At 54.7% G+C, this 26,490-nt stretch overlaps 2 protein-coding genes across 3 annotated transcripts in view; one reads left to right on the top strand and one right to left on the bottom strand.

Moving 5' to 3' along the window:
* NTN1 (netrin 1) overlaps positions 1-7,568 on the top strand; it is a 77,763-nt gene extending 70,195 nt beyond the window's left edge. Inside the window, exon 6 of the mRNA XM_039703738.1 lies at positions 3,860-7,568. Coding sequence (XP_039559672.1) covers positions 3,860-4,188 — 329 coding nt within the window. The 3' untranslated portion in view covers positions 4,189-7,568. The remainder of the gene's footprint in view (positions 1-3,859) is intronic.
* Positions 1-26,490, bottom strand: part of STX8 (syntaxin 8) — a 94,375-nt gene that overhangs the window by 7,279 nt on the left and 60,606 nt on the right. The window contains exon 8 of one of the 2 annotated variants that reach the window (XM_039703744.1): positions 10,412-11,682. The exons of the other annotated variant lie outside the window; for it this stretch is intronic. Coding sequence (XP_039559678.1) covers positions 11,615-11,682 — 68 coding nt within the window. The 3' untranslated portion in view covers positions 10,412-11,614. Of the gene's footprint in view, positions 1-10,411; positions 11,683-26,490 lie in introns of those variants that run through there. 2 annotated transcript variants of the gene reach the window in all.

The following is a 26,490-nucleotide window of genomic DNA, read 5'->3' as shown; positions in this document are numbered from 1 at the left end:
GTCCTGCACGGATGATGCTGGAAGGGTTTGTACCAGCACTGTGGTCCCCTGCTGGCCCTGCATCCCCATCCCAGCTCTGGGCAGGGAATGGGGCTGAGGAACAGAATCCTCATCCCAAAGGTGAGATCATCTGCTCGCTTTGCCCTTTCTTGGAAAAAAAAGTAAAAAAATCCTTCCTTCAGTGGAGCCTTCTCTTAGTCACCCCCTTTGTCGAGAGGAGCTTGGCAGGGGCTGCTGGAAAAAAGCAAAACGTGTTTTCAAAAGGCAGCTTGAAAAGAGGGAGGGAGGGAGGGGGAGAACAACCCAAATCCCCAAAAAACCCAGGGCAGGAGGAAGCACCAAGGCCGGCACTCAGAGCCCCTTGCAGTGCTTGGAAGGTGAAAATTCCCATTCCTGGAGCTGAGCAGTCCCTGCTGCAGCCACGTGCTGAGGGACAGGGCCGGGGCAGCGAGGGTCCCCCAGCACCAGGGCACACCCAGGGATTAGGGATCATAAATCTCCAATATTAAACCAGTAGGAAATTGGCAACCAGAGCGAGGCAAAGCCGCCGCCAAATAAATTAAAAACTGAAAAAAAGGTGGGGGGGGAAAATCACATTTTAACACTTTGCTCCAGCGAGGAGCCAGCCCTTTACATTCCCAAACCCAGATGGTGTCGGGGTCACCTTTGGCTGCTGGTTGGAATAAAATCCACATGGACTACACTCCACTTGTGCAGTGAGAGGGGAGCCAAGCCTTTGGAGAACGTGCCTTGGACTGGCACATCTGGGGCTGCCACCGCTGTCCCCAGCACGCCCTCCCACCTGGCCATATGAAATCCCCTCCGACTGCTCTGTTCCCACTGCCACTCCCTGGGACCTTTCAGGGCCAGCACAGCCATGGTCCCAAACTGCCAGCTCCCACAAAGGTCTGTGCATGGCGTGGTGGGATGTTCCAGGATTCCAGCACAGGAGCACAGATTTGGCCCTGCAGCCCAGCCCTGAGTCAGCCTTAGCAGGGGGAGCCTTGAACTCAGGAGGTTTATCACAAACCCCAAATGTACATTTAAAAAGTCATTAAATAATTAGGTTTTCCCCAGCCTCCCTGTTTTCATGGCAGCCTCAGGAGTTTGGGGCTCTGACTCAGGATCTCTGAATGCTGCAAGCACTGCTTTGCTTTCAGCCTTCAGCAGCTGCCCTCAGACGTTGTTTTGAGGCTTTGGGCTGGGTTTTGTTTTTATTAACATCAAACCCTCCAGCCCTGGCCTTTCATCTCCAGCTTCCAGCCTTTGGGGCTTTCTTGTGGCTGGAGGCTCCCAGCCAGGCCTCGAGGAGCCAGGAGCATCCCTGAGCTCTGGGGATGCAGGAGGGGACCAGGGACCCTCCCTCCCCTCGCCCAGCCCGGGGACCACCCTGTCACCTTCTTCTGGCAAAGCACCAAAGGTGGTGAGGGCTGGGAGGCACCACCCAGGTGGGAACTGCGGTTCAGGAGTGTCAGTGTCAGGTGGGATGTGGTTCCTGGGGAGCCCCTGCCCTCACCAGGACCCAGCTGTCCCCCACTGTCCCCCAGTGTCCCCCTGCTCCCCAAGCCTGAGAGCTCCTGGGGGGCAGAGCAGGCTGCAGGGGAGTGAACCTGGAGAAAAATCTCTGCGTCTCTGGGAGTGCCGGGGGTGCAGGAGCCCCAGAATGCCCCCAGGGCTCGCTGCCCAGAGCTTGCAAAGGCCAGGGAGGAGCAGGCACAGGGCACAGGGGGGGCAGGAGCTGGGCTGGATCCCCTCTGCTGGACCAGGGTCACCAGTGTGGGCCAGAGCCCGTCCTCACTGAAACCAGTGTCACCAGTGTGGAAGAGAGCCCGTCCTCACTGAAACCAGTGTCACCAGTCTGGGCCAGAGCCCATCCTCACTGAAACCAGGGTCAGCAGCCCCAGCTGGAGCAGTGGAAGCTGCAGCTCCTTTGATGTTGTTCTCCTGCTCCCAGGGGACCACAGCAAGGGGAGCAGCATCCCCAGGAGGAGCCACCATCCCCTGTCACCTTCCATCAGCTGGTTTTGCCAGGGATGCTTTTCCAGGGATGTTTTTCCATGGGGACAGGCCTGGGTTCAGTGGGAACATCAGCCAGGGGGGAGCAGCTCAGCACAAAGCCGAGCTGTGTCCCAGGAGAGGGCATCTGAGGGGCAGCACCAAGCCCCAGAGCCAGCTTTGGACTGGGGGGGCACAGAGCCCCAAATCAGGAAGGACTGAAACCTCCTTCATGGGAAGGGAGTCTTGAAATCCATCTTAGGCGCTTCCAAAAATTCATCCTGGCCCATTTCTGCCCCTCTGCATGTCCTGTGTCCCCTGGGAGGTGCTGGTCCCACCTCAGCACTGAGACACCACTGAGCTGGGCTCCAGACCCGGCCCGGGAGGAGCTGAGCGTCCTGGATGTGAAGCTGTGGCAGAAATCCGGCTGTCAGGGCAGGCAGCTGTGGCTGCGCCAGCCAAGCCTTCCTCAGAGCTTTCACTCCTTCCACTTCATTAATAAAAAGGGAAAAAATAAGAGACAGGGGCCTTGACATAAAAAAAAAATACAGACTGTGTGTTTTAGAGCAGAGTTTCCTGTAACCACCTCTCTCCAGTTCCTTTTCATTCATTTTCTCCATTTTGTCAGTGTGGACCCAGGCGGGTCAAAGGTTTAAGCTTTTTTGGAAAGATTTGTTTCCAAAAAATAAAAATTGGCTACTCTTCACATTTTGTTACCTTCACACCAGACAGGGAAATACATGGTCAGAGCTCAGGGTTGTTTTTTTTCTTTTTTTTGACTTTTTCCTTTTTTTTTTAATGAAAGCATCTGGCCTCCATGACACTCTCTGAAAAAAAATACCCCATATATTTTGCAACGTGTTAAAAAGCTGTGCTGGGCTGCAGAGCTCTGCTTCCTCCCAGAGCCTGGAATCACTTGGTTTTAGAGACAGGGGGATGCTCGTCCATGCAGGGGGAAAACTGGACTGTTACAAGACAAGTGGCAGAGTTTCCCCTGGGGTTTTTGGGGGTTTCTTCTCCCTCTGTAATTTATACAAACAGCGTTGGCCCCTCTGGGGCTCAGCCAGGCAGGCAGGTGAATGGGCAGGGGTTCGTAGCTGCCAGGGCATGGAGGGAACCGTGGGGAAAAGGGAAAAGCTCAATGATTCACTAAAAAAGCTCTTTGTGGTTGTGCTGCACCAGGCCTGGCCCCTGCCTGCTGTCCCATCCTCACTGGGACTTGCCTGTGTCCCTGCTGTGGGCATCCCTCACCCACAGCTGGCAAACAAACCCTGGAGGGCTGGGCAGGCCCTGCCAGGGGAAGGGATTTCCTGGCAGCTGGTTTTTAGCCCTGTGCCAGCAAAGAGCAAGGGCTGAGGTTTCCTCAGTCCATGGCTACAGGGGAGGTTACACAGCATCAGCCATGGGCTGGGAAAACATCATCATCATCACCATCATCATCATCACCAGCACCTTGTGCAGGGGTCAGGGCTGTCCTCCCACCTCCCCTGGCTGTGGGAGCTGGAGGTCTCGCAGTGCTGTGCCAGGACATCTCCTTGGAGCCCCGTGCTGCCATCCGTGCTTGCAGAGGTGTTTCAGTGACTCTGCCAGGCGCAGAGCTGCAGAGCCTCTCCCAAGCCTGTGGTGCTCTTGGAAGCTCTGCTGAACCCTCAGATGCAGCACTGGCTGCTCCAGTTCTTGTTCAGCTACTCCTGCTCTTGGGGGTGGCCTGGGCACAGCATTTTGGGGCATGCACAGCCCCTGGCTGCTGCAAGACCCCTCCTCCTCACACAGCCCATTAGGTAAGGCTTGAAGCGCATTTTCTCCTCACCAGCCCACACAGTAACACCTTCTCCCCTCTTGCCTGTGTGTTGTTTCTCTCCAGCTGTCCAGATCCACGTCCTGAAGGCAGAAAAGAACGCGGACTGGTGGAAGTTCACGGTGAACATCATCTCCGTCTACAAACAGGGCAGCAACCGCATCCGGCGCGGGGACCAGACCCTGTGGATCCACTCCAAGGACATAGCCTGCAAGTGCCCCAAAATCAAGCCCATGAAGAAGTATCTGCTGCTGGGCAACAACGAGGACTCTCCCGACCAGAGCGGCATCATTGCGGACAAAAGCAGCCTGGTGATCCAGTGGCGGGACACGTGGGCCCGGCGGCTGCGGAAGTTCCAGCAGCGGGAGAAGAAGGGGAAGTGTAAGAAAGCCTAAAGGAGGAGGAGAGGGAGAGACTGACTGTGCATGCTGCTTTGTGTAGAGCTGGGGCGGGCAGGGACCGGCTGCCAGGGCGGGCTGGGGGGACAGGGGGCAGCGACCACGGCTGGGGGTGCTGGGCTTGCACCTCCTCTTCCAGGGAAGACAAAACCCAACGGGACCCAACAGGACCCAACAGGACCAAACAAAACCCAACAGAACCCAACCAAACCCAACAGAACCCAATGGGACCCAACAGAGCCCAACAAAACCCAACAGAACCCAACAACACCCAACAGGGTCCGAGAAAACCCAACAGGACCCAACAGGACCCAACAGAACCCAACAAAACCCAACAGGATCCAAGAAAACCCAACAAAACCCAATCCACACACGGACAGAACCCACGAGTGGGGTGCAGGCCTGCAGCACCGGGGGCCCCCCAGCTCCCTCCTGCCCCGTTGCTGAAGAACTCAGAGACACCAAACTGCCTTCCAGCTGCCAACATCTGCTGCCTCCAAAGCACGGCATGGGCACATCCACCCCGTAAGAAACTAATCAACAGCACCGCTGGAAATTAACCCCCCATCCCCAAAACACGTGTTTGCAACTTAGGCTGACTGAGACAGTTCTTGTAGAGGAAACTAAACCGAGACTTTTGCTGAGGCCAGACCCGAGGATGGGCAGACGGGGTCCTGGAGGGCTTTGGTGTCCAACAGCCATGGCCACCCCTGGTGCTGCCTGCGGCGGCCGAGGTCTCCAGCTGTGATGATGCTCTGGGGCCACTTTAGGCACAGTCAAGAGGGGACAATGTTGGTGGGTGACTTCCTGCTGTGCATCACTCTGGGAATGGCTCCGTGCCCAGCCCCTGGCCCTGAGGAGGCTGCCCCCACCACACTGAAGGAGTATGATCCCACAGGGTGCCCTGTCCCCCTCCAGCACCCATTTCCAAGGAGTCAGTAACCAGGATCCCCAAGGAAACACCCAGACCTGACAAAAAATGAGTTGGCATCCAGTTCCCACAAAGTGCCCCAGAAGATCGTGCCAGTCTCAGTCCCTGAATCTCCACTGTGGCAGCCCTGAACCTCCTCCATGGGCTCTTCCCATCTGCTGCTGTCAGCACACCAGGAACCCTCAGATGGTAGAAGATCCCTGCAGGTGACACCAGGGTGCTGGCTGGTCATGGTCCCACCCCCAGACTCAGGCAGCTCTCCCAAACCCACAGCAGCTCTGCCCTCGCTCCCTCTGGAGCTGCAGCCCCTGACATCCCTGTGAAAGTCTTGGAGACAAAGTGGGAGCAGAGGGTGCCAGGGGCTGTCCCCACGGGCCAGTGCAGAGCTCTGGGGCCTGGCTGGGCCACAGCCCACACAGGGAAGGGGAAGGTGTGACCCACCTGCAGCTCTCCTCCCTCTGCTGGGGGGCAACCAGCCAATTTACAATTCCCAATTTCCAGTCATTAATGCACTGAGCGCAGTGGAGGCTGCCTCACCTCAGACTGGAGCACCCTGTGGGCAGGACTGGCTCTGGAGCTGCTCCCCCCGTGCCAGGCTGTTTTCTCCATGCCAGGCTGCTCCCCTGCCACAGCAGCCCTGGGGAATGGGGATTTCAATCCCAGCTCCTCCAGGGAGAGCAGGAATTCCTGGGCAGGAAGGCAGGGAGGGCAGGACGCTACCTGGAGGAGAAGCAAACATTAGTCGCTATGAAAAGCAAAACCTCCCTGCTATTTTTCCTTTTAGGAAACTTGGAAACATCTCTTTTATGACATTTTCCAGTGGTTTTGCCTTGTTTTATAGCAATTGACAATATTTATATAATGACATAAACCACCATAAAGCAGGGCAGCCATGTAAATAGGTGCACAGAGCAGGCTCCCAGGGCTGCTGGAGACACCACCCGCAGGGACCCAGCTCTGCTCAGCCTCCCCTGCCACCACAAGGCCCCCAAAATTAATCTGGGTATTAGGAGAAAAATCCCACCCTGGACATCAAGCAACTCCCCCCACAGGTCTGTGTGTTCTCCCCTTTCCAAACTGGATTTGGTTTTCCTTATCTCAAAGCTCAAGGAGAGCTGAGGGTTTTGCAGCCAAGGGAAGTGAAGCCACCATGTTCTGAGGGATAAAATCTGACCTCAAGTGTCTAAATGGAGGCTTAAAGCCCTAAAACAGGGCTTGGGTGCTCTCCTGCAGCCACCATTTAGGTAACAGAATCCAACCCACAGCCAGCTCTCCACGTGGAGAGCAGCAGGAACGGCCAGGGCAGCTGGGGACTGGGGAACTGCCCAGAGCACACCTGGGCACCCAAGGCTCACTCCCAGCTTCCACCCTTGTCAAGCACAGCCGCCCTCCCAGCCCAGCCTGGACACCCCAACCCTCCAGGGACACCCTCCAGCCCCTCCCCTGCTCCCACTGCTCCTGGAGGCTGCAGAAGACCCCCACCCCTGACCCCACGGCCAGACCCCCCCAGGCACTGCCACAACCCAGGGGGTTCAGAAGGGAATGAGCTGGCACAGCAGGCAGGGTCCTGGCACAGCAGGCAGGGTCCTGGCACAGCAGGCAGGGTCCTGGCACAGGGGGGTGTCCCCCACACCTGTCCCTCTGTCCCTGCTGGAGTTCTGTGCTTCCCGGGCAGCCCAAGCCCTGACTCCACCCTCGGTGCCCCTGCGCTGCCAGCAGCCCGACCTGCAGGAGCTGCTGCTGCACTGGAGCAGCTCTGCAGCCAGGGCACTGCAGCCCCTGGGGGCTGCACAGGGGCAGCCCTTCCTGCAGCAGCCCTGCGCCAGGACACCTCCGGGAGGACACCTCTGCTGGCCCCCAGGGGGACACGATGGCCCTGGGGCACCGAGCCCCTGCTGGCCAGCAGGGACCCAGCCACGGCCACCACGGGGACAGCAGTGGCACCCCCAGGACAGCCGGGAAGGGGCCGTGGTGCCTTCAGGGAGGCTTTGGAGAGCAGCTGAAATGCCAAAACAATCATCAGCGACCGTAGCACCCGACACAAGTCGCTTGGTCTCGTTTCTGTTCGTCCGTCCTGTCCGTGCCCCTCCCGCCCCCGCCTCACCCCTCACAAACCTGTGTTCCTTTTGGGGTTATTTTGTTGATTTTTTTTTTTTTTTTGTTATTTCTGTTAATATCTTGAACTGTAAATGTTGTTTAGTTATGACCATGGCAGACTGCTTTGGGCGATGTTTCTTTACAATGCATACTAATATATTATGGTTATTATATATGAATATATTTAATGACACGTGAAAAAGTTGTGGATTTTCTTATTGTTTTTCCGAGTTGTTTCTTTTTTCCCCCTTTTTTTTCCCCTTTTGTTTGTTTGTTCGTTAGATTGGCTGTAATTGACCCGAAGGAGCTTGTAACTGTTCAGCACCCCCTCGGTAGAACTAAAGTCAGAAACCAGTTGAATAAACTCTTGTAAACTGTAAAACTCTCCAGGAATTTCTGCTTTTTCCCAGCCCATTGCTCATTGAACCTGTGGGACAAGGACCTGGGCAAGGGAATGACGGTGTCCCCTCCACGCCCTGGGTCTGTCAGTGGCCCCAGGGTGGCACAGCTATTGGTGACTGGCAGTGCCAGCCCTGTCCCTGCCCAGCACCCCCAGGCAGTGGCCACTGGCCTTGGGGACAGCGGGGTCACTGTGGGTGGGTGGCAGGGGGCTCAGCTGTGCCCTGCAGGGGGACAGAGCCAAACCCTGCCCGGAGCTGGGGACACGTGGGGACAGCCAAGGTCTGGGTCAGGACAGCTGCCAGCCCACTCTGGGGCCGGTTCTGTCCCGTCCAGGGGCAGCTGGGCCGGGCTGCCCTCCCTGCCCCTCCTGCAGGCTCAGGGCTCCGTCAGCTCCAGCAGGATCAGCGGGGCCAGCGCGGGAAGGCACGGGCTGGGGGCACCCACAGCCTGAGAGCCGGAGCTGGGGAACATTGCAGGGACACACATCCAGGCAAAAGGGGCTGCCGAGTGCTGGGGGTCAGCCCAGCTGACCCGGGCCTTCAGCAGCGCTGGGGATTTATGAATCCAAAAACATCCCGGGGCCGGAAATGCCGCGTGTTTATTGCAGGGACAAATGGGTCCCAGTGCCAGCCCTCTGCTCCGAGGGGCAAATGGCCTTCCCAGATTGCAGGTGGCCACTTGTCCAGAGGTGACACGGTGGCTCTGGAAAGAGGGAGATGAGGCTTTTCCCACGCAGGGCTGGAGCTGGAGTGGTTTTCCCAGCCTGGCCCCAGCAGGCAGTGAGGGAGAGGAGCCATCCACACACCGAGCCCACCCCAGGGATCAGGGAATGGGACAATGCCCAGCAGCATTCCAGGATGAGGTGGGGATATTTCCCCGGGCACTGGGGCACACCCCAGACCTGCCCCCAGCACTGGGATTTTGATGAAACTACAGCTGGAAGCAGCTGAAGTCCTGAGCACGTCCTCCAGGACAGAGATGCAGGAGGTGGCAGGGAAGGCGAAGGCTGGGATGTCTCTGGGCACATTCCAGGAAGATTTTTGCTTGGAGAAGCCTCTCCAGGTTGGCTCCTCCGCCGCTGCTGCTCGGAGCCAAACCCTGGCATCTCTCGTATTTTAACCTTCCCTTTTCTTTAGTGGGGCAGGGAGACAGAAAAGCTTCCCTGCACACAGCAGAGCGCTGCCAAATCCGCTGCTTTTCAATAAAATTCCTCACCTACACCGCACGTTAAATGCTACCTAAAGGGCAAGGCTGAGAACCCCTTTGTTGGCCAGCACAGTGAGCAAGCCCTGCTGTTTCCACCCTTCCCAGGCACTCACAGGAAGAATGTGTTGGAGGATCCAGTGGGTCAGAAAAGCCTTTGAAACCTGGTCAGAACAGAGTGCTGTGGAACGGTGACCAGGATGAGTTACACGTCCATCCTGCGTGTCCTGGGAATTCAAACAAAGCTGTAATTCCCTCTGGAACTGGCAGGTTTAATTAGGAGCCCAGGCCCGTGGTCTGCTCTGAACAAAGCCCACGTTGATCTCTGGCTGTCACTGGAGATCCACGGGGCTGCTCCAGAGCTGGGAGTGAAATCCTGCTCCAGGTTCAGAGGCTGCTGCTGGGGAACAGCTCCAGGAGCATTCCCAGTGTCCACAGAGCTGCAGGAATGCACGGATTTGGAACTCCTCTCCAAAACCTTTCCTCATTTCCAGCTGGAGCAGCCCTGCCTAAAGCTCCCGTGCTAATCTGACATCAACAATAACTCATGATCCCCCTGCCGTGCCCCCTTGAAAACCAGAGCACATTAACCCCCCCGCTTGCCCCTGCCCTCTCTGACAGCCCCAAGGTGAAGCATCTCTCCAAGAAAGCTGAGCAGGCACAGCCTGGGCTGCCTTGGAAAGGCTTTGGGGATTTTCTCCAGCAGAGCACACAGATGACTCCAGAGGAGCTCCAGCCTGCAGCCTCTCCAGCTCTGAGTGCTGAGGATGGGCACAGAGCCCTGGCTGAAGCTGGAGGGGGCACAGCTGGAGCTCTGGCCTTTCTCACCAAGCTCCTCTCTCCCGTGCCCTCCCTGGGAGCACAGGGACAGGGAAATGCTCTCTGGATCAGGGGACAGCTCCCACAGCTGCAGGACACAGCAGCACCCACGGCAGGTGAAGAGCAGCTCTGGGTCCCTGGGAATGTCCAGGGCTGGACTGGAGGGGGTTTGGAGCAAGCTGGGCCAGGGAAGGTCCCTGCCCAGGGATGGGATTTCAAGTCCTTCCCCTCCCAAGCCCGCTGGGATCCTGGGTACTCCATGTGTCCCAGGGGGTACTCAGGAGCTCCCTGCCTCTGCTTCCTGCAGAACTCAACTTCTTCATCCTTTCCACAGCTCATCCTCAGAGCCTGGAGCAACAGGGCCGAGCTGCAGCCTTGGAGCTGCACCTGCAGGGAGATGACTGGAGGGGACTGCAGCCTCCAAACCCTTAGCTAAGGGGCAGTGCCCACGTGCCAGTCTGGGGAAACAAGAGGAGAATGGATTTGTGCCATTTGTGCCAGGGGACAGCACCAGGACAGCCTGGCTGCCACCTCCAGAGCAGCCCTGGATGTGCTGGGTGGGCAGAGGGACACGAGTGCCAGAGCTGTGAAGGGAGACACCACCAGGGCAGGTGAGGGCAGCCCCTGCAAGTCTGACACATCTGACACAATACACACACAGTCTGACAGAAATTGCTTATTTCCTTCTCCAGACCAGCTCTTAGATACGGCAGTGTTGGATAAACCATTCACAGACAACACAAGATACAATAAAACCCCAGGCAGAGAAACTGTGTATAAATGGATCAGCTTTAATCAGTATTTATTGCTGCTCTATTAATCCTGAAATCAAACTGACATGTGTAACAAAATAATTATTCTCTTGGCCAGAAGCAAACATTTAATACTTCTTTTTCATTAGTTTTGAAATAGGTAATCCTTCCTCTCAGCTGCAGAAGGGTGTGAGAAGCTGTCAAAGGAAGAGCCAGAGCTCAGTGAGGATGTTAATCGTGGTGCATCTCCCGAGGCCAGGCTGGCAGAGCCCCTGGGGAGCACACGAGGGCAAAGCTCTCCACTCTCACAGGCTGGGCTGAGCCTGCTGCTGTTCAATTCCCATCCCTGGAGATCCATAACCCACCAATAACTACCCCTGGAGATCCATAACCCACCAACAGCCACCCCTGGAGATCCATAACCCACCAATAGCCAACCCTGGGGATCAATAACCCACCAACAGCCATCCCTGGGGATCAATACCCAGCAGTGCCTCCCCAAGGGCTGAGCACTGCCCGGTCACCGTTGGCTCCGTGCTGCCCACGGGGGTCCTGCAGGGCTGGCACTTCCCATCCTGGAGAACCCAGATGCATTCCCCATTCCTGGAACAGAGAATTTTCCCTCTGAAGGAGGGATCCCAAAGCAGGGAACGCTGCTGCTCTCCAAACCACTCCTGGATGTCGGTGCTGGGAGCCCTGGGGTGTCTGGGCTCAGCGAGAGCGGCAGGGCAGCAGCACCAGCGTGCCCCAGAGCAGGAGAGGGGGGTCCATCCTCAGCTGCAGCTGCTGAGTGCCAGGGGAAGGTGGGAAGAGTGGGATGAAATGCTGTCAGTGGGATGAAATGCTGACAGTGGGATGAAATCCTGACAGTGGGATGAAATCCTTTTTCCCACTGAAATCCTCCAGACCCCACCGAGCTCCTCAGCCAAGGAGAGCGGGTGCCTGGTGGATGCTGCCTCAGTTTATTACCAGCAGTGGAGTTTATTCCCAATGATGGGTGCAGTCCATTCCCAGCTCTGGAGCTCGTTCCCACCTCTGGAGTTTATTCCCAGCGATGGAAGGAGTTCATTCCCAGCAATGGAAGGAGTTCATTCCCAGCGATGGAAGGAGTTCATTCCCAGCTCTGCAGCTCGTTCCCAGCGATGTGTGGAGCTCATCCCCTGCCCCCAGAGGTGCCTCCCCGAGCCCTGGAGCAGCTCTCTGGCAGGACTGGCCGGGGTTAGCCCGTGGGCCAGAGCGCGACCACGGCGATGGCGATGAGCAGCAGCACGATCACCACCAGCATCCCTGCAGGAGCACAACAAGGCTTAGGCTGCCTCCATCATTTACAAATGGGTGATTAGGTTCCTCCTCCTCCTCCCCCCGCTCACCCCGACAGGCCTCACTGGTACCTGAGCAGAGAGCTGGACCCCAACCCCACGCTGGCAGAGAGGTTCCTTCCCTTCCTGACCCCACAAATCAGAGCTTTCCAGCAGTGCCTGTGGGGTATCTTCCTACCTGAACATCTGCCACAGAAACATCAAGGGATGTGTTTAATTCACAGCCAGGCCAGCTGAGCTTTGCTGGAATCCCTCTGTACCATCCCACTGGGGCAAAGGATTACTGAGGAGGAAATCCAAACTGCAGCAGGAAATTGTTTCCAACACAAAGCACTCCTGCTTTCAGACAGAGCTCTCACAGGGCTGGGCTTTCAGGCACGGACCTGACCTGGGGAACCAGGGATGATCCAGCCCTGGAGAGAATCCCCAGTGCCCTGCCCCAGCTCTGCCCGTGTGCCCCATCCTGCCCCAAACCCACTGGTCCCTGCAGAGGTCAGTGACAAACGAGACTGTACAAAATGGGATCCCTCCCTTCTCCCTAAGTCCCCATTTCTCAGCAGGAACCCTTCTCTTTCTGTCCCAATTTTTAGAGGAAAGGAAGAAATGTTTTAGTGAGAACACCCTGGATCCACCTCCCAAACCACCTCCAGTAAACAAACTCCTCACCCAGCTGGATCCCCGTGCTGGGCACTGGCATCACACCCATGGTATCCCCTGGGCTTAAATGGTCTTTTAATTAAGAGGCTTTTATTTGTGCTCAGTTTCTGCTGTGTGCAGTCCCCCTGCCCGAGCTGAGGGCTCCAGGAGTGGAAAACCTGTCCCTTCCTCTCTCTGCTCACTGAGGACTATTACTCAGCCACTTCCAGTATTTACAAGTCCAGCTCATGGCAATTAAAAAAGGATGTGTTGAAGTAAACTCCTCCTTCCAAGCTGGAAAAGGATATTAGACACTGCTTTTTGTAAATAGTGTCATGTTTTCTGTGCAGAAACTGTTCCTCTGCCAGCGGGCCAGGATTTTTTTTTCCAGGGAAATAAGAGTTGCCACCAACAGTATTTTTTTCTCTTTTGCTCAGCTGAAACCATCTGTGATCCCATCCATCCCTGCCCTGTGGCACTGGGAGCCATTCCCTGTGTCCTGTCCCCCATCCCTGGTCCCCAGTCCCTCTCCAGCTCCCCTGGAGCCCCTTCAGGCTCTGAGCTCTCCTGGAGCCTTCTCCTCTCCAGGCTCGACAGCCACAACTTCCTCACCCTTTTAGTCTCCTATTTTTTACACCTTAATATACATTTTGGAGTTTTCCACAGAGCCAGAAGCAAATAATTTGCCTAAATAGGGAAGAAGTAAGATCTGATACAGCTGCCACATTCCCATTCTCTGTTATGTTTTGCACTGGAGGGAGAAGTTTTAGAGGGTGCAAATCCTTCACACAGTTTCAGTGTAACAGAGTTTATGGACTCCAGCAATTAAGAGACAACTGAGATCAGCTGCTTGGAAAATACTCCATAGGTGTGAATTACTAATGATACAGAGGGGAGTTAATGGGCTGTAATTGTTCTTTGACAAGTCCCAAGAAAAACCGCACATAAACCCCAAATTATTCCCCAGCAGGAAGAGGGGAAGGTGGGGGCCAATTAAGGATTGCTAATGGGCAGTGCTGAGTGAGGGAACTGCAGGACACAGGGCACTGAGAGAGGGACAGCAAAGTGAAATAAACCTCCTTCCTCGCCTGGAAAAAGAGAGGCACTCAAACCCGCAGGCAGAAAGGTGAAGAGCTGTCCCTGCCCAGCCGAGGGGGAGCAGCAGAGCTGCTGAGCCCCGGGACCCCGGGCAGGAGCCCAGGGCTGCCCAGCACATCTCCCAGCGCCTCTCCCACCACCCAGAGCAGGCTGCACACATTCCCCCTGACCCCACAGCAGCAGATCAGAAGGATCTGAAGGTCTGAAAGTGGCTGCTTCACATGCTTTCCCCACAAAAGCTGGGAGAGGATCTGACAGGAATTCTGCATTCTCAGGTCCTGCCTGTTTTGCCTTTTTTTTTTTTTTTTGCTCAAATGCTATGAAATATAAATATTCCCCTTGACAAGAAACCCTCAAAGAGACGTTCAGGAATCAAAGCCATTCCTAAAGTCAACAGGAGTCAGAAGAGAACAAAGGGAAGATTCTCGTGCTAAAGGAAACAGTGCCAGGAATACAAATCCCAACTGCATCCCAGGGAAAGGTGGGAAGCAGAAACCTCTGTGCAATCACAGAGCAAATAATTAATGCAGGCTGCAGTAAATGCCATGCTCCTGAAGCTCCCTGTGCTGAAGGCTTGGGGCAGTGCTCCAGCTGCTGATCCAGCTCTGATCCCAAATTGCTGATCCAGCTGCTGATCCCAAATTGCTGATCCCTCACTGCTGATCCCTTTGCTGATCCCACTGCTGATCCAGCTCTGATCCCACTGCTGATCCCTCACTGCTGATCCAGCTCTGATCCCAAATTGCTGATCCCTCACTGCTGATCCCAAATTGCTGATCCCACTGCTGATCCACTGCTGATCCCACTGCTGATCCACACCTCACCAAACCTCCTCCAAAAGAAGATGCCATCTGCAGGTACCAGGTGGAAAGGTTAAATTCCGTGTGACTGAGCTGACACTGCTGCCCCGGGGTGAGCTGATGGCTCTGTGGGTCAGGCCTGGGGACATGCAGAGAGCAAGCACAGCCAGTGGTGCTGGGTGCTGAGCTAAATCTGATTTCAGCCCATTACAGGAACTCCCCCAGCACCTGCCAGTGAATATTTCTGGGAGCAGCAGCTGTCCTTGGGGTTTTCCCTGTCTTTCCTGCTGATTTGAGTGTAGTGTCAGTCCCAGCTGCAACACTGGTGTCTTTTATAGATGATAAAAAAATAATAAATAGCATGCTCGCACTTTAAAGAGCCTGTGTAGCAGTAGATTATCTGGAAAAGGCAGCTTGGTTCGGGCCAAGGAAGTTATATTCCCACAGAACTGTCTACCCAGAAGTTTATGAATAAGTTTGCTTTTACAAGGGACACGGAGCAGTAACTTTAAACACATAATTGTTGTTTTATAGGGCAGCAGAGAGGCAGGGCGAGGATGGGACCTTCAGCAAGAGGCCTGGCTGCTTTCCTCCAGGACTTCTATTTAATATCACAGCTTTAAAGAGCCCAAACTTTATCTGCTGCTTCAGTGAGTTAATTTTAAGCCCGTGTTGCCAGATATATGGCAGAAACCCTGCCCAAATCCCTTCGAAGCCCTGCTTTGGGAGGCAGCAGAGAACCAGCTCGGAGGCTGGCTCTGAACCCTCTGCACATACCTAAAGCACTACTTTCACATGGCAAGCACCCCAAGAAATCCATCTTGCTGTCCTTTTATGTTCCCTAAAAAAGAGCCAAGCACTTTCTCCCCCAAAAGCCATAAAAATCCTTTCCCTGCAGCGCTTTCCCCGTGCCGGCTATCCAATTTGTGCTGCATTAGGAAGCACTTGAGCAGAGATCCCACGCTATTGAGCTGGCTTGTGTGTAAGTGCAGCCCCGATCCCTACACCTGCAGCTCTGAACCCACCTCTCTGGAGGTTTTTCTTTATTAGTTTTGTGACAGCCAAACGTTTTCTTGGGCGAGAGGGCCGGGGGAACGCGCCCCGAGGAACCCGGCCCTTATTGCTTTTGACCTTCCTTTTCAAGTGCTCTGCCTGGAGAAATTCAACACTGCAATCGTACCTCGCAGCCCTGACATCAAAATCATTGGCAGTTCTCAGAGAAATCAAGACCAGGCTCCGCCAGTTATTAAAGGCTCCAAATGTTCATGTGTTTCACTGGGTCTAGAGGAGGGGGAAAAGGCACTTCTCAAAAAAGCTGAGCTCCTTGGAAACAACAACTATTGCATTATTAATTCCTTATTTGGAAGAAAGAAAAGCCCAGGTCGTTCCTGTGCAAGATGAAAAAGCTCTGGGTCTGTGAGTTATTGCACATTTGGAGCTGTTCATGCCAGATTGACCTGAAAAAACCATTTATCTGAGGGAAAGGTGCAGACTTTGTTTGTGCACTTTAACTCCTTGGTCAACATTATTTCACACGCTAGAAATTGCATTTTTGTGGGGTTTGGTCACCTGAGGCTGGAGATGGGATTCGCTGTGGGGTGCAGAGTTTGGTGCTAACAGAAGCTCTGTCAGGGCGTGGAGATCCCTCAGGGCACTGACAGAGGGGCTGTGGGCACAAGAGAGGGGCCAAAACCCAGCAGGGTGGAACCGTCCCTACCAGGAAACAAAGGTCAGCTTAGCCCCAGGAGCAGCGTGGAGTGAGTTTATACCCAAAGCTTTGTGACTTCAGCAATCAGACAACCCCAAAGTTCGGGTCCCAAACCCCACGTGCAGCAAGTGAGATATTTCTCTTAATCCATTATTGTTACACTTCTATTTGCTCCTCTGCTCATCTATTTTTCAGGTTACAGACACATGCCAGGTAATGCCCTGAACTGCTTCCAAGCACGACTGCCCCAAATCCCAAATTCCCAAAATGCCAGCCCCACGCCGAGCTCGGGGCTCACAGCCCCCAGCTGCTGCTCTCCTTCCAGCAGCCCTGGTGCTCCGTGGCAAGGGCACTCCTGCCTTGGCAGGCTCAGCTCCAGGGCTCTGAGGTGCCCCAGCTGTCCGTGTGTCTGTCCAGCCATCCCCGAGCCTCCTGCACTGCCCTGGGAACCAGAAGTCAGGAAGGGCAGCTCAAAGGCAGGAAGGTTGCCCATGGAAATGAGGAAATTGAAATTATTTTACCTTCTGAGCCACCAGAAGTGAAGCTCAGAGACAGGCAAGACGTTTGTATGGAGCTGAAGGCAAGGCAGGAGCACAGCAAGAACTGAACTGTCACAAGTTTTAACTTTCAGAGTCTGTGGGAAAGGGAACACTGGGAGCTAAATTTGTATCTCCTTTAAATAGCAGCAGGTAGCTGGGAGAGGACAATGGTGGAGAAATGGCTCATGTACCTCTGAGAGACAGTGACTGAACCAGAGAGCTTTAAAGCAATCCACACCCCAACACCTTCTGCAGAAACACTGGAAATAAAATCATTTCCTGGACTCACCATCCCATCAGGAGCAGGTGGGAGAGGCAGCAGCTTCCCCATCCCAAAAAAACCCCAAATCAACCCAAAACTGCAACCCCAGCCCATCCCTGCCTGTTCTGAGGGGTGGGCTGGGGCAGAGCTGTGCAGATCACCCAGCCCCAAACTGGAAACATCCTCGTGGATTTTCCTTTTGTTCTCCTGGATGACTTCACAACTTTCCTTGCCTGGCCCCACACCACCACCAGACTCTTTCCAGCCCCAAAGGTCACTGGCAGATGTGGTTACTGGATTTCTTTGCATGTGGCTTGGTTTTCTTCCCCTTTTTTTTTAATTAAACAAGCACACACACAGAGTTTCCAGCTGTCCTTCCTCCAGACTCTCGGGCATCCTTTCCCTTACATCAGGGCCAGCAAGGAGCAGCTGAGGAGTACTCAGCATTTCTGAGCTGCAGCCTGGAGTGGGAGCTGTGACATGGAATGGGAGCTGTGACATGGAATGGGAGCTGTGACACAGACCTCAGTGTGCAGGGAGGTTTCCCAGGAGAAAGGAAACAAAACAGCTCAAAGAAGAGCACAAAGGCTCTAAAAATCCCTTATTTCATACGAGGGTTGCAGCTCAGGAGTGAGCCCAACCAAGGCAAAGGTGGCACCTGAACCCTTTTGCTCTGGGAATCCAGCAGCAAGGGCGAGACAGCACAGGTTTAACTGGGATCTCCTGCAGAAGATCTCCCCCCGTGCCACAAGCAGTGAGGAACAGCATGAACTGTGCCAGGGACCTCCAGGGGCTGTGGTGGGAGAGCAGCTGGGACAGGGAGGGCAGGACAGCCAGGGAAAACCCCTCAGGAACCCCACGGGTGTGTGGTGGGAAGTGCAGCCAGGGGGACCTTGGGCAGCACGAGTCACAGGTCACTGCAAATGCAGCCTGGAGATCCACCAGCCTGAGCCAAGTTAAATCCCAGGGCTGGGGCAGTGTCCTGAGCCTGGGGCTCTCCCCGGCCCGTGTCTCATGGACCTTCTCCAGCCCACTTCCCTGGGCAGCCCCAGCTCCAGCAGGGCTGCAGAGCCCAGCCCAGCTGGCAAACGCCAAAGGGCTTTCCTGAAAGGAAGGGTCAGAGCCTGGCTCTGCTACCTGCAGCAGCCTGGGGACAGGCAGGAGCTGTGACAGATGATCTCAGCAGGGAACTGCTGTCCCTGCACCACTTTCCCCAGTAAAAACAAATGGGCAAAGAAAAATAATCAAATGAAAGGCCAGCTCTGCTGGCCTGGCACAGAAGGGACATCTGCCCACGTCCATCTGCCAGCAGCCCCACACCCTGGCTTTGTTTTTGGTGGGGTCACTTTTCTGCCATTGTAGCTGCCTGAACTGCCTCCCCAGGACACCAGGGCCAGACAGGGAAAAAGGTGGGAACGTGGGGAGAAGGAGCAGGCAACCACCAGCTCTGCTCAGATGCATCACAAAATTGTCCCACCAGGCTCCTAAATCACTTGGGAAAGGATTATCTTTTGCCTCTGCCTTTGTTTTTCACTCTGGAAAGTGCTGGGATCACTCCCTCCCTGCTTACATGGACGTGTTACAGCACTAAAATACTTCCAAAGGGTTTCAAGCATGCCATGGAAAAAATAAACACGAAATAAACACAATCACAGCTCAGTCAGACGAGCAGAGCAGCAGCAACAAGCTCCCAGCTTGGCTGATCCATCTGAGCCTGCAAGGACAACTCCCCCACGAGGCACTGACCAAGCAGGACCCAGAGCACAGAACAGATCAGCTTGTGTTCACGTCAGCCACTGAGGGTTGCATTAAACGTTCCTGAAGGCTGCTCCATGTGGCTCCCATTTTCCAGAGTGCCCTGCTCACCCAGGAATTGTAGGAACTTTTGGAAATGGGCTCCCCAGTGCCCGGGATGCCTGGCTGAGTGGTCAGGAGGGCTGAGATTTCCATACAAATTGCAGAGCTCCTAAATGGCTTCCTCAGCACAGGGCCGGGGGTGGAAACGGGAGAATATTTAATGATTAGTTCCTTATGGCTCCCACATTCTTGAAGCATATTTCTTGCAGTCCCTGGAACACTCCTGCATTCTTGATTGCAAAATGGCAATAAGTGATTTCCTTTAAAAGCCTCGTCTTTTATTGAAATACTAAAAATACCCCGCTAGCCCCACTGCACTGCAGCCTCTCTCTTTCCTGGACAGGCCCCATCAACCCTGATGTATTCTATTTTGAAGACAGCAATAAACATTTCAGCATGGGCCATTCAATCCACTTCATAATAGATCCTGCGTTTCCAGTGGAGCCCTCCTAGCACCATAAATCATCTTTACACAGACTGAAGTATGAGCAACTCCAGCTCAAAACCAGCATGGACTTTTTTTTCTTTTTAGAAATTAAGAATGGGCACAAAGCAGTGGAGAATTAAATGTGTGACAGCTTTGAACGTGAAACCACGGGGCTGACCCTGTAAACCAGGGCTGCTGCAATGGTCAGAGCCACACTGCAGTGCTGCTCCAGCCAATCCACTTGACACAAACCTACCTTGGTGGGGGGAAGTTCAGAAAAACCTCCCTGCACATCCACTCCATCTGAACAAACAGGGCTTTCAGGTCTGGGACACTCTGGCTGCTGCTGATTTTAAAAGCCACAGATGAAGATTAATGGCACTGCACGCCTGAACTGCTGCCACACACCCAAAACTCCTTTTGTTTCTCCAGTCCATACGGACTGCAAGCCCAAACTGTTCTCCCCTCTGCTCCTGATGTCTCTCTCCATCTGCCTCAGGCCTTGGAGAGCAGCTCAGAGATGATTCCAGGTACACAGCAAGCAGGCTGTGCCCGAGCCAGGGCTGATGTCCTGGCTGAGCCGAGAGCTTCTCCAGGAGCAGCACTGAGCAACCCCGAGCAAGAGCTGTGAGAGGAGCAGCCAGCCCTGCCCAGCCTCCCCAGCAGCGCCTGGGCTCCCCAGCAGGGATGGAATCCTGAGCCCCAGCAGCAGGGGGGTCCCAGAACGGGGAGCTCTGGTGCACGAGCAGCTCCGAGCTGTTCCCCCACCTTGGTCACTCCTGTGCCAGGGGATGGACTGGGAGCCTGAGCCAGCCTGCTGCTCACACCTCAGTGTGCTGGGAGCCCACCATGGTCACTCCTGTGCCAGGGGATGGACTGGGAGCCTGAGCCAGCCTGCTGCTCACACCCCAGTGTGCTGGGAGCCTGAGCCAGCCTGCTGCTCACAGCTCTGTGCCCAGCACTGCTCCTTGATCTCTCCCTCCTCACAGCTGGTCCCTCGTGCAGATGGAACACCAGCTGCAGCCTTCTCCTGGGCACAGCCCAGCCCTGGTGGGACCTGGCTGCTCCTGCACAGTCCCAGGGGAGAGAACCTGACTCTGGAGCCCCATCACTGCTGCCACACGGATGGCAGCTCCCTGTGCCCAGGATCCAGGAGCCACAGGCTCTGCTGGGCATCAGCTTCCCTCTCCTGGTGAATCTCTCCTCACTGAGCCCTCCCCAGCAGGCTCTAGAGCAGGCTCTGCCAAACAGCAGCAGTGTCCATGGCAGGGATTCTCCAGGCAGGCTGGCAGCCTCTGCAGGAGCTGGGCTGAAACCATCTGTCCAGAGTGGTGTTGGTGCTAAAATCAAGGGAGTTTCCCCTAAATCCATCTGTCCAGAGTGGTGTTGGTGCTAAAATCAAGGGAGTTTCCCCTAAATCCATCTGTCCAAAGTGGTGCTGGTGCTAAAATCAGTGAGGTTTCCCCTAAATCCATCTGTCCAAAGTGGTGCTGGTGCTAAAATCAGTGAGGTTTCCCCTAAATCCATCTGTCCAAAGTGGTGCTGGGGTTAAAACCAATGGAGTTTCACCTAAATGTTTAAAGAGCCACATGGGGAGGTACCAAGGTTGTTTTCCAAGCACTTATCTTCAGTTGACTCATTCCATGAATTTTACCTGGGTGAGTCTCCTACTCCAAGAGCAGGATCTGGTGGCCACAGCAAGGACATGCTCTGGAGGGAGACACCCAGAGTCATCACTCACAAAAACACCAGGAGGAAATGGATCGTGGAAGGTTCTAGTACAAGTCAGTGCTCCAGGCAGGGTCAGGGCAGGGAGCTGGGCTGATCATCCTTGTGGATCCCTGAAATATTCCATGGTTCCACGATCCCAGCAGGGTCTCAGGTCCTGAGCCTTGGACAGCCTGCAGGCCAGGGAGCTCTGAGGGGTCAACTCTGGATTCCCTGGGTGGAGGCAAAGCTGTGCCCACTGTCCCCAGAGCTGCTCTGGGCAGCCCAGCCAGCAGGGACACTGCAGTGGGAAAGGGCTTTCCACCCCAAACACAGCCCTGAGGAAGGGAAAAGCCTTGGTGCCCTCCTGGCTGGATCTTTGAACGTTCAGGTGAAGCTTCCTTGATTTGAACTTCGGATTAGGAGTGTTTCAGCCCGGTTCCTGCAGCAGCCTGCCTGCAGAATTCTTGACACAGATACAGCTGTTATTTTGTTGAGAATTGTGTTTTCACAACTCAAAGAACAATCCTGCTTTTAGAAACTTGCTCAACCTTTGGCAATGCAGCCTAATCAGCAGAGAAAGCTGCAGAAACCAGCAACCAAATACTCCTCATTAATACCATTTACAGCTGCTAACAGCTACAAGAACCTTCTCAAAATGCCAAGGCAAACAGGGTGGGTGAAACAATCCCTCGCAAACAACTGAGCCAATGTACACAAGAATTGTGATAAGAAATTAGGTCTGACTTGCACAATCACTTTCAAAGTTTTTGGAAAATGGAGTCTGAAGAGCAGGAGGCTGATAAAATAACAGAGTTCAGTAGCAATGCGAAAATTTCGTGCCGGTGAAGTAGGGAATTCAATCCTTGCTGAATTCTTGACATCATTTAGATGTTAACAGAAGTTTCTTCTCCAAAAAAAGAAGGCAAGGCATCTTTAAAGCCCACACACAGATCTCTGACTCCTATATGCAGAGTACTATACAGAACTATTTCGGTTTTGGACGACTGCATTGTCTCATGTGTCAGGACGACTATTTAATTTTCTTTTCTTTTTAATTTCAGCCTCGAGCAGAGCCAAACCTGTACAATTTATGCACGTGCAGTGCAAGAGGTCCCCTCTCATTTCGTGTCAAAAAAAGAAAGAAGAAAAGAGAGAAAGGAGGAGGGAAAAAGCACAGTTCCATTTCATCTCTGTGCCTCCTGAACCCGAGGGGCTGGGAGCTCTTGGCTCCATCCCTGCTCCAGGTGCCCCCGGGCTGCACAAAGGAAACGGGAAACGGGGAAAGCCCTGCCCTGAGGGCAGCCGGGGGGACAGTGGGCAGGGGACAGCAGCAGGGTGCCACTGCCGTGTCACTGTGTCACTGCTGTGCCACTGTGCCACTGCCTTGCTGCCATGTGTGTTACTGTGCCACTGCTGTGTGTGTCACTGTGTCACTGTGCCACTGCCGTGTCACTGTGTCACTGCTGTGTCACTGTGCCACTGTGCCACTGCCGTGTGTGTCACTGTGTCACTGCCGTGTGTGTCATTGTGCCACTGCCGTGTCACTGTGTCACTGCTGTGCCACTGTGTCACTGCTGTGCCACTGCTGTGTGTGTCACTGTGTCACTGTGCCACTGTGCCACTGTGCCACTGCCGTGTCACTGTGTCACTGCTATGTCACTGTGTCACCATGTCACCGTGTCTCTGTGTCACTGTGTCACTGCCATGTGTGTCACTGTGTTACTGTGTCACTGTGCCACTGTGTCACTGCCGTGTCACTGTGTCACTGCTATGTCACTGTGTCACCATGTCACCGTGTCACTGTGTCACTGTGCCACTGCCATGTGTGTCACTGTGCCACTGCTGTGCCACTGTGTCACTGTGTCACTGTGTCACTGTGCCACTGCTCTGTCACTGCTGTGTCACTGCTGTTCTCCAACAAACAACCAGCATAAAAATACTTGGGAGCCACAACCTGCCTGATTTACCAATTTCTTTTATTTTCCTGGAGTCTAATCCTGCAGTTAAATCTACAGAGCTTTTCCCCTCACCCTTCTAGGGGGAGAAGAAACCCTCCCAGCAAGGAGGCACAAAACTCTCCCTGGATCATCTGTGTGAGTGCTGCTCCTGCCCAAAGCCAGGATGCTCCATATGCTTTTGCAATAGCTCGGCTTTGATGGAATTACCAGGACTGTCCCTTATTAATCATGTTGCCACTACAAGTCCCTCTGGAGTGTTTGCTTATCCCATACTTTTCCAAACTCTTCCAGTTTCCTCTCCATTTATTAAAAACTCGCTGAAGATGACCACAGTTAAAGCAAACCCCTGCAACTACAGAGCAGAAGGGAAAATAAGGGGGGAGAGGGAAAATCACCTTTAACCATGACTCTTCCTCCGTTCCCAGAAGAACCTCCCCAAACCCTGGATTCAGTCTTTGTCTCCCCGACTGTGGGGCCTGAGCCGTGGCTATTTAAGGTAGCATTAGGATTCAAGGAACACTTCCCTGGATGTCACTGCTTGAGCCGGGATCATTGGAAGAAATTTGGAATTGGCAGAAGCCCCGAGTGCCCGGAATCAGCGAGCCTGCTGCAGAGCCAGGCTGAACAAAGGCCTTGGCACCCCGCAGCACTGAACCCTGCTGGGGTGCAAGGCGTTTCCACACACTCCCAATTAGCTGGAGAATCCACAATGAAGGCAGTGGCAGTCCCTGGGCTGGCAGAAGAAGGGGAATGTCGAGCCCAGCACGCAGCCCCCGCAGTGCCCGGCACGGGCTGCAGGGCAGGGAGCCCCCGGGCACCCGGGGCAATCCAGCACAGCCCTGGAGCCCTGGCCTTCCCCAGGGCCCTGCCCCGGGGCTGCGAGCAGCACGGACAGGGAACTGGCCCGAGCTGACCTCCAGCCCCTGCCCTGCTCCCGGGAGGCTCCGAGTGTGCCAGGGACCGGCCACGGGCTGGAGGGCTCTGCTCCTGCCAGCTCTGCCAGTGCCCAATTCCTACCCCAGACCTGGTGATGCCAGGGATCACCCACAGCTCTGGAGGGCTCTGCTCCTGCCAGCTCTGCCAGTGCCCATTTCATACCCCAGGCCTGGTGATGCCATGGATCACCCATGGCTTTGGGAGGGCTCTGCTCCTGCCAGCTCTGCCAGTGCCCAATTCCTACCCCAGACCTGGTGATGCCAGGGATCACCCATGGCTTTGGGAGGGCTCTGCTCCTGCCAGTGCCCGTTTCCTACCCCAGCCCCAAAGGGCTCCACAGGAAGGGGATCTGCAGTGCAGAGAATGCTGCCTAGGGAAGCTTCCCACCGGCCCCACGTGGGCTCTGATGGGGAAGATCCCCATTTATCCCCCAGACTTTACATTGTTTTGAGGACTCTGCTGCCTGCAAAGCATTAACTCAAACCAAGTGATACAATTCTGCTAAAATTACACTCCCAAGCCAGCTACGTCCTTCTGAGTCACAAAACAAATATGCCTTGCCATGCACTTCTGGAATTGCAACATGGATTTCACTCTGATTTCCCCCCAGCTCACACAGAGTTTACAGAAATGATTTCTCACGTTCATCCTTCCTCACAAACCCCACGGATTGTGCTGTGCCAGCAAGAGCTGGGTTGCCCCTGGATGCAGCCATTCCCCCTGGGAATGCAGGCAAAGCCCTGTGTGGGGAGAGTGGAGAACTCGCCCAGGTGGAGCACTGGGCTGTCCCCTCTGCCCCAAGGCTGCAGGAGTGCCCCCAGGACAGTGCCAGGATGGAAGGGACTGTTCCAGAAGGGCTCTGAGATCCCCTGGGAGCTCTGACCTGCCCCAGGGCCCCAGGACAGTGCCCAGGAATGGAAGGGACTGTTCTAAAAGGGCTCTGAGCTCACCTGAGGGATCTGACCTGTCCCAGGAGCAACAGAACAGTGGCCAGGAATGGCATGACCATGCTAAAAGAAGATTTTTTTTTGAGGTTTCATCAACCCCTGCCTCGCTCCCTTCAAAAGCTGCACAGCAGCATTACAGCAGGGACAAACCTTCTCCATAAAGCCTCCTCAAGTGCCCCATGAAATGACGTTAGGTGCAGAGCCCTGGGCTGCAGGGACAGCCCTGCCAGGGCTGATTTCAAGCAGGGCACAGAAGATGACAGCAACTGCAATAAAACCTGCAGAGTTCATCCAGTGCTCCAGCCTCTCCTCTGCCCCTGCTCCCACCCCAGGCTGACCACGTATCACAGAGCCCATCTCCAAGCAGCAATTTTACTCAGTGTTTGGCTCTAGGAGCAGGCAAATTAAAAACAGAGAAGAAGCCATGCTTATCCTTTTATTTTTAGCACAATCAAGGTCTGGTGGGAGGGAATCCTAATAAAATTTAAGAGGGAACACTTCTAATGGAGCATCCTTAATTTTGTAATGAAGAGGTGGATGCCGTGATTAGTTCCTGCTTACTAGCAGCTTTCTTTTTGTTATTTTGATATTGTTCACTGTGGTTTTCATGGCTTGCAGGGGAGCTTTTTAGCAGGACCAGCTGCCAAGAACATCTCCCAGTTAGCTGCTTTGGTCATCAGTCAGTAGCTGCCATTAACACAGCATTTCTATCTGCAAATCCAATAATTCTAGAGCTACCAAACATCATTTTCCCTCGAGATTCGTTTTGGTGGAGAAAAAAACCATCCTTTGGAAGGCAAATGTAAGTATTTTAGCTATCAAAACACGTGGTGCAGCCTGGAACGAGCTGCCCATGAAAGCTCTGCTCCTCAGGCAGGGAAGAGGGGAAAGCAGCAGCTCCAGTTAACTCCCAGCATCTTCCCAAGGCCAGACAATCCCGGGCTACTTGTCATGCAAACAGCCCGGGAGCTCGGAGGCAAGAGGAGGGGGACACGACTGAGTTAAGGAGATTACTGGGGAGGGAGTCACACCCAGCAGCTTTATGAGATGATTAGACCCTGGGAAATTCACACCCCAAATCCCCCGGGCTGAGTGTGCACATTCACCCCAGCCCCACAGCCACTGCAAGCAGCATCCCTGGCAGCACCAAACATTCATTAAACATCTCCCAGTGAGCTTCCAGTCAGCTCTGCCCCCGCCAAAAAGGAAGATTCTGTTAAAATCTGACAGGGCAAGGAGCTGAAGAAAGGTTCAGCAAGGCAGCAGCTCATGCTGAAACAACTCTTGAGAAAATCCCTGAGGTTTTGGAGCCAGGCTGGGACCTGCAGTGCCACCCAGAGCAGGGACAGAGCCCCCTGGCACCCGGGGCTGAGGGGCAGCAGCAGTGCCCTGCCCTGGGCACTGACCCAACCCAGCACAGCCCAGCAGCTCCTGAGCTCCTGCTGTGGCAGCAGAGCCAGAGCTCTGTGCCCCTGGGCTCTGAGACCCCTGGCTGGGCATGGCAGAGGGGAGATGGCCCTCCCTGAGACCCCAGCAGGGCCTGGCAGAGCAGGGGGTGAGCGTGGGCATCCCCTGCCTGAAACTACTGAGGATGGGCATGTCCTGCCTGAAATGACTGAGGGTGGGCATCCCCTGCCTGAAATGGGGCAGGACTGGCACAGGGGTTGGGAGTGGGCATGCCCTGCCTGCACGGACTGAGGATGGGCATCCCCTGCCTAAAATGGGGCAGGGCTGGCACAGGGGCTGAGGGTGGCCATGCCCTGCCTGAAATGACTGAGGGTGGCCATGCCCTGCCTGCAGTGTGACAGGACTGGTACAGGGACTGAGGATGGGCATCCCCTGCCTGAAATGACTGAGGGTGGCCATGCCCTGCCTGCAGGCCATTGACTCTGGCAGCA

This window comes from Passer montanus, unplaced genomic scaffold (assembly GCF_014805655.1).
Source record: "Passer montanus isolate IOZ18808 unplaced genomic scaffold, ASM1480565v1 scaffold168, whole genome shotgun sequence".
Classification (NCBI taxonomy): Eukaryota; Metazoa; Chordata; class Aves; order Passeriformes; family Passeridae; genus Passer; species Passer montanus.
The sequence above is the reverse complement of the archived record's forward strand: the minus strand, read 5'-3'. Positions and strand labels throughout refer to the sequence as shown.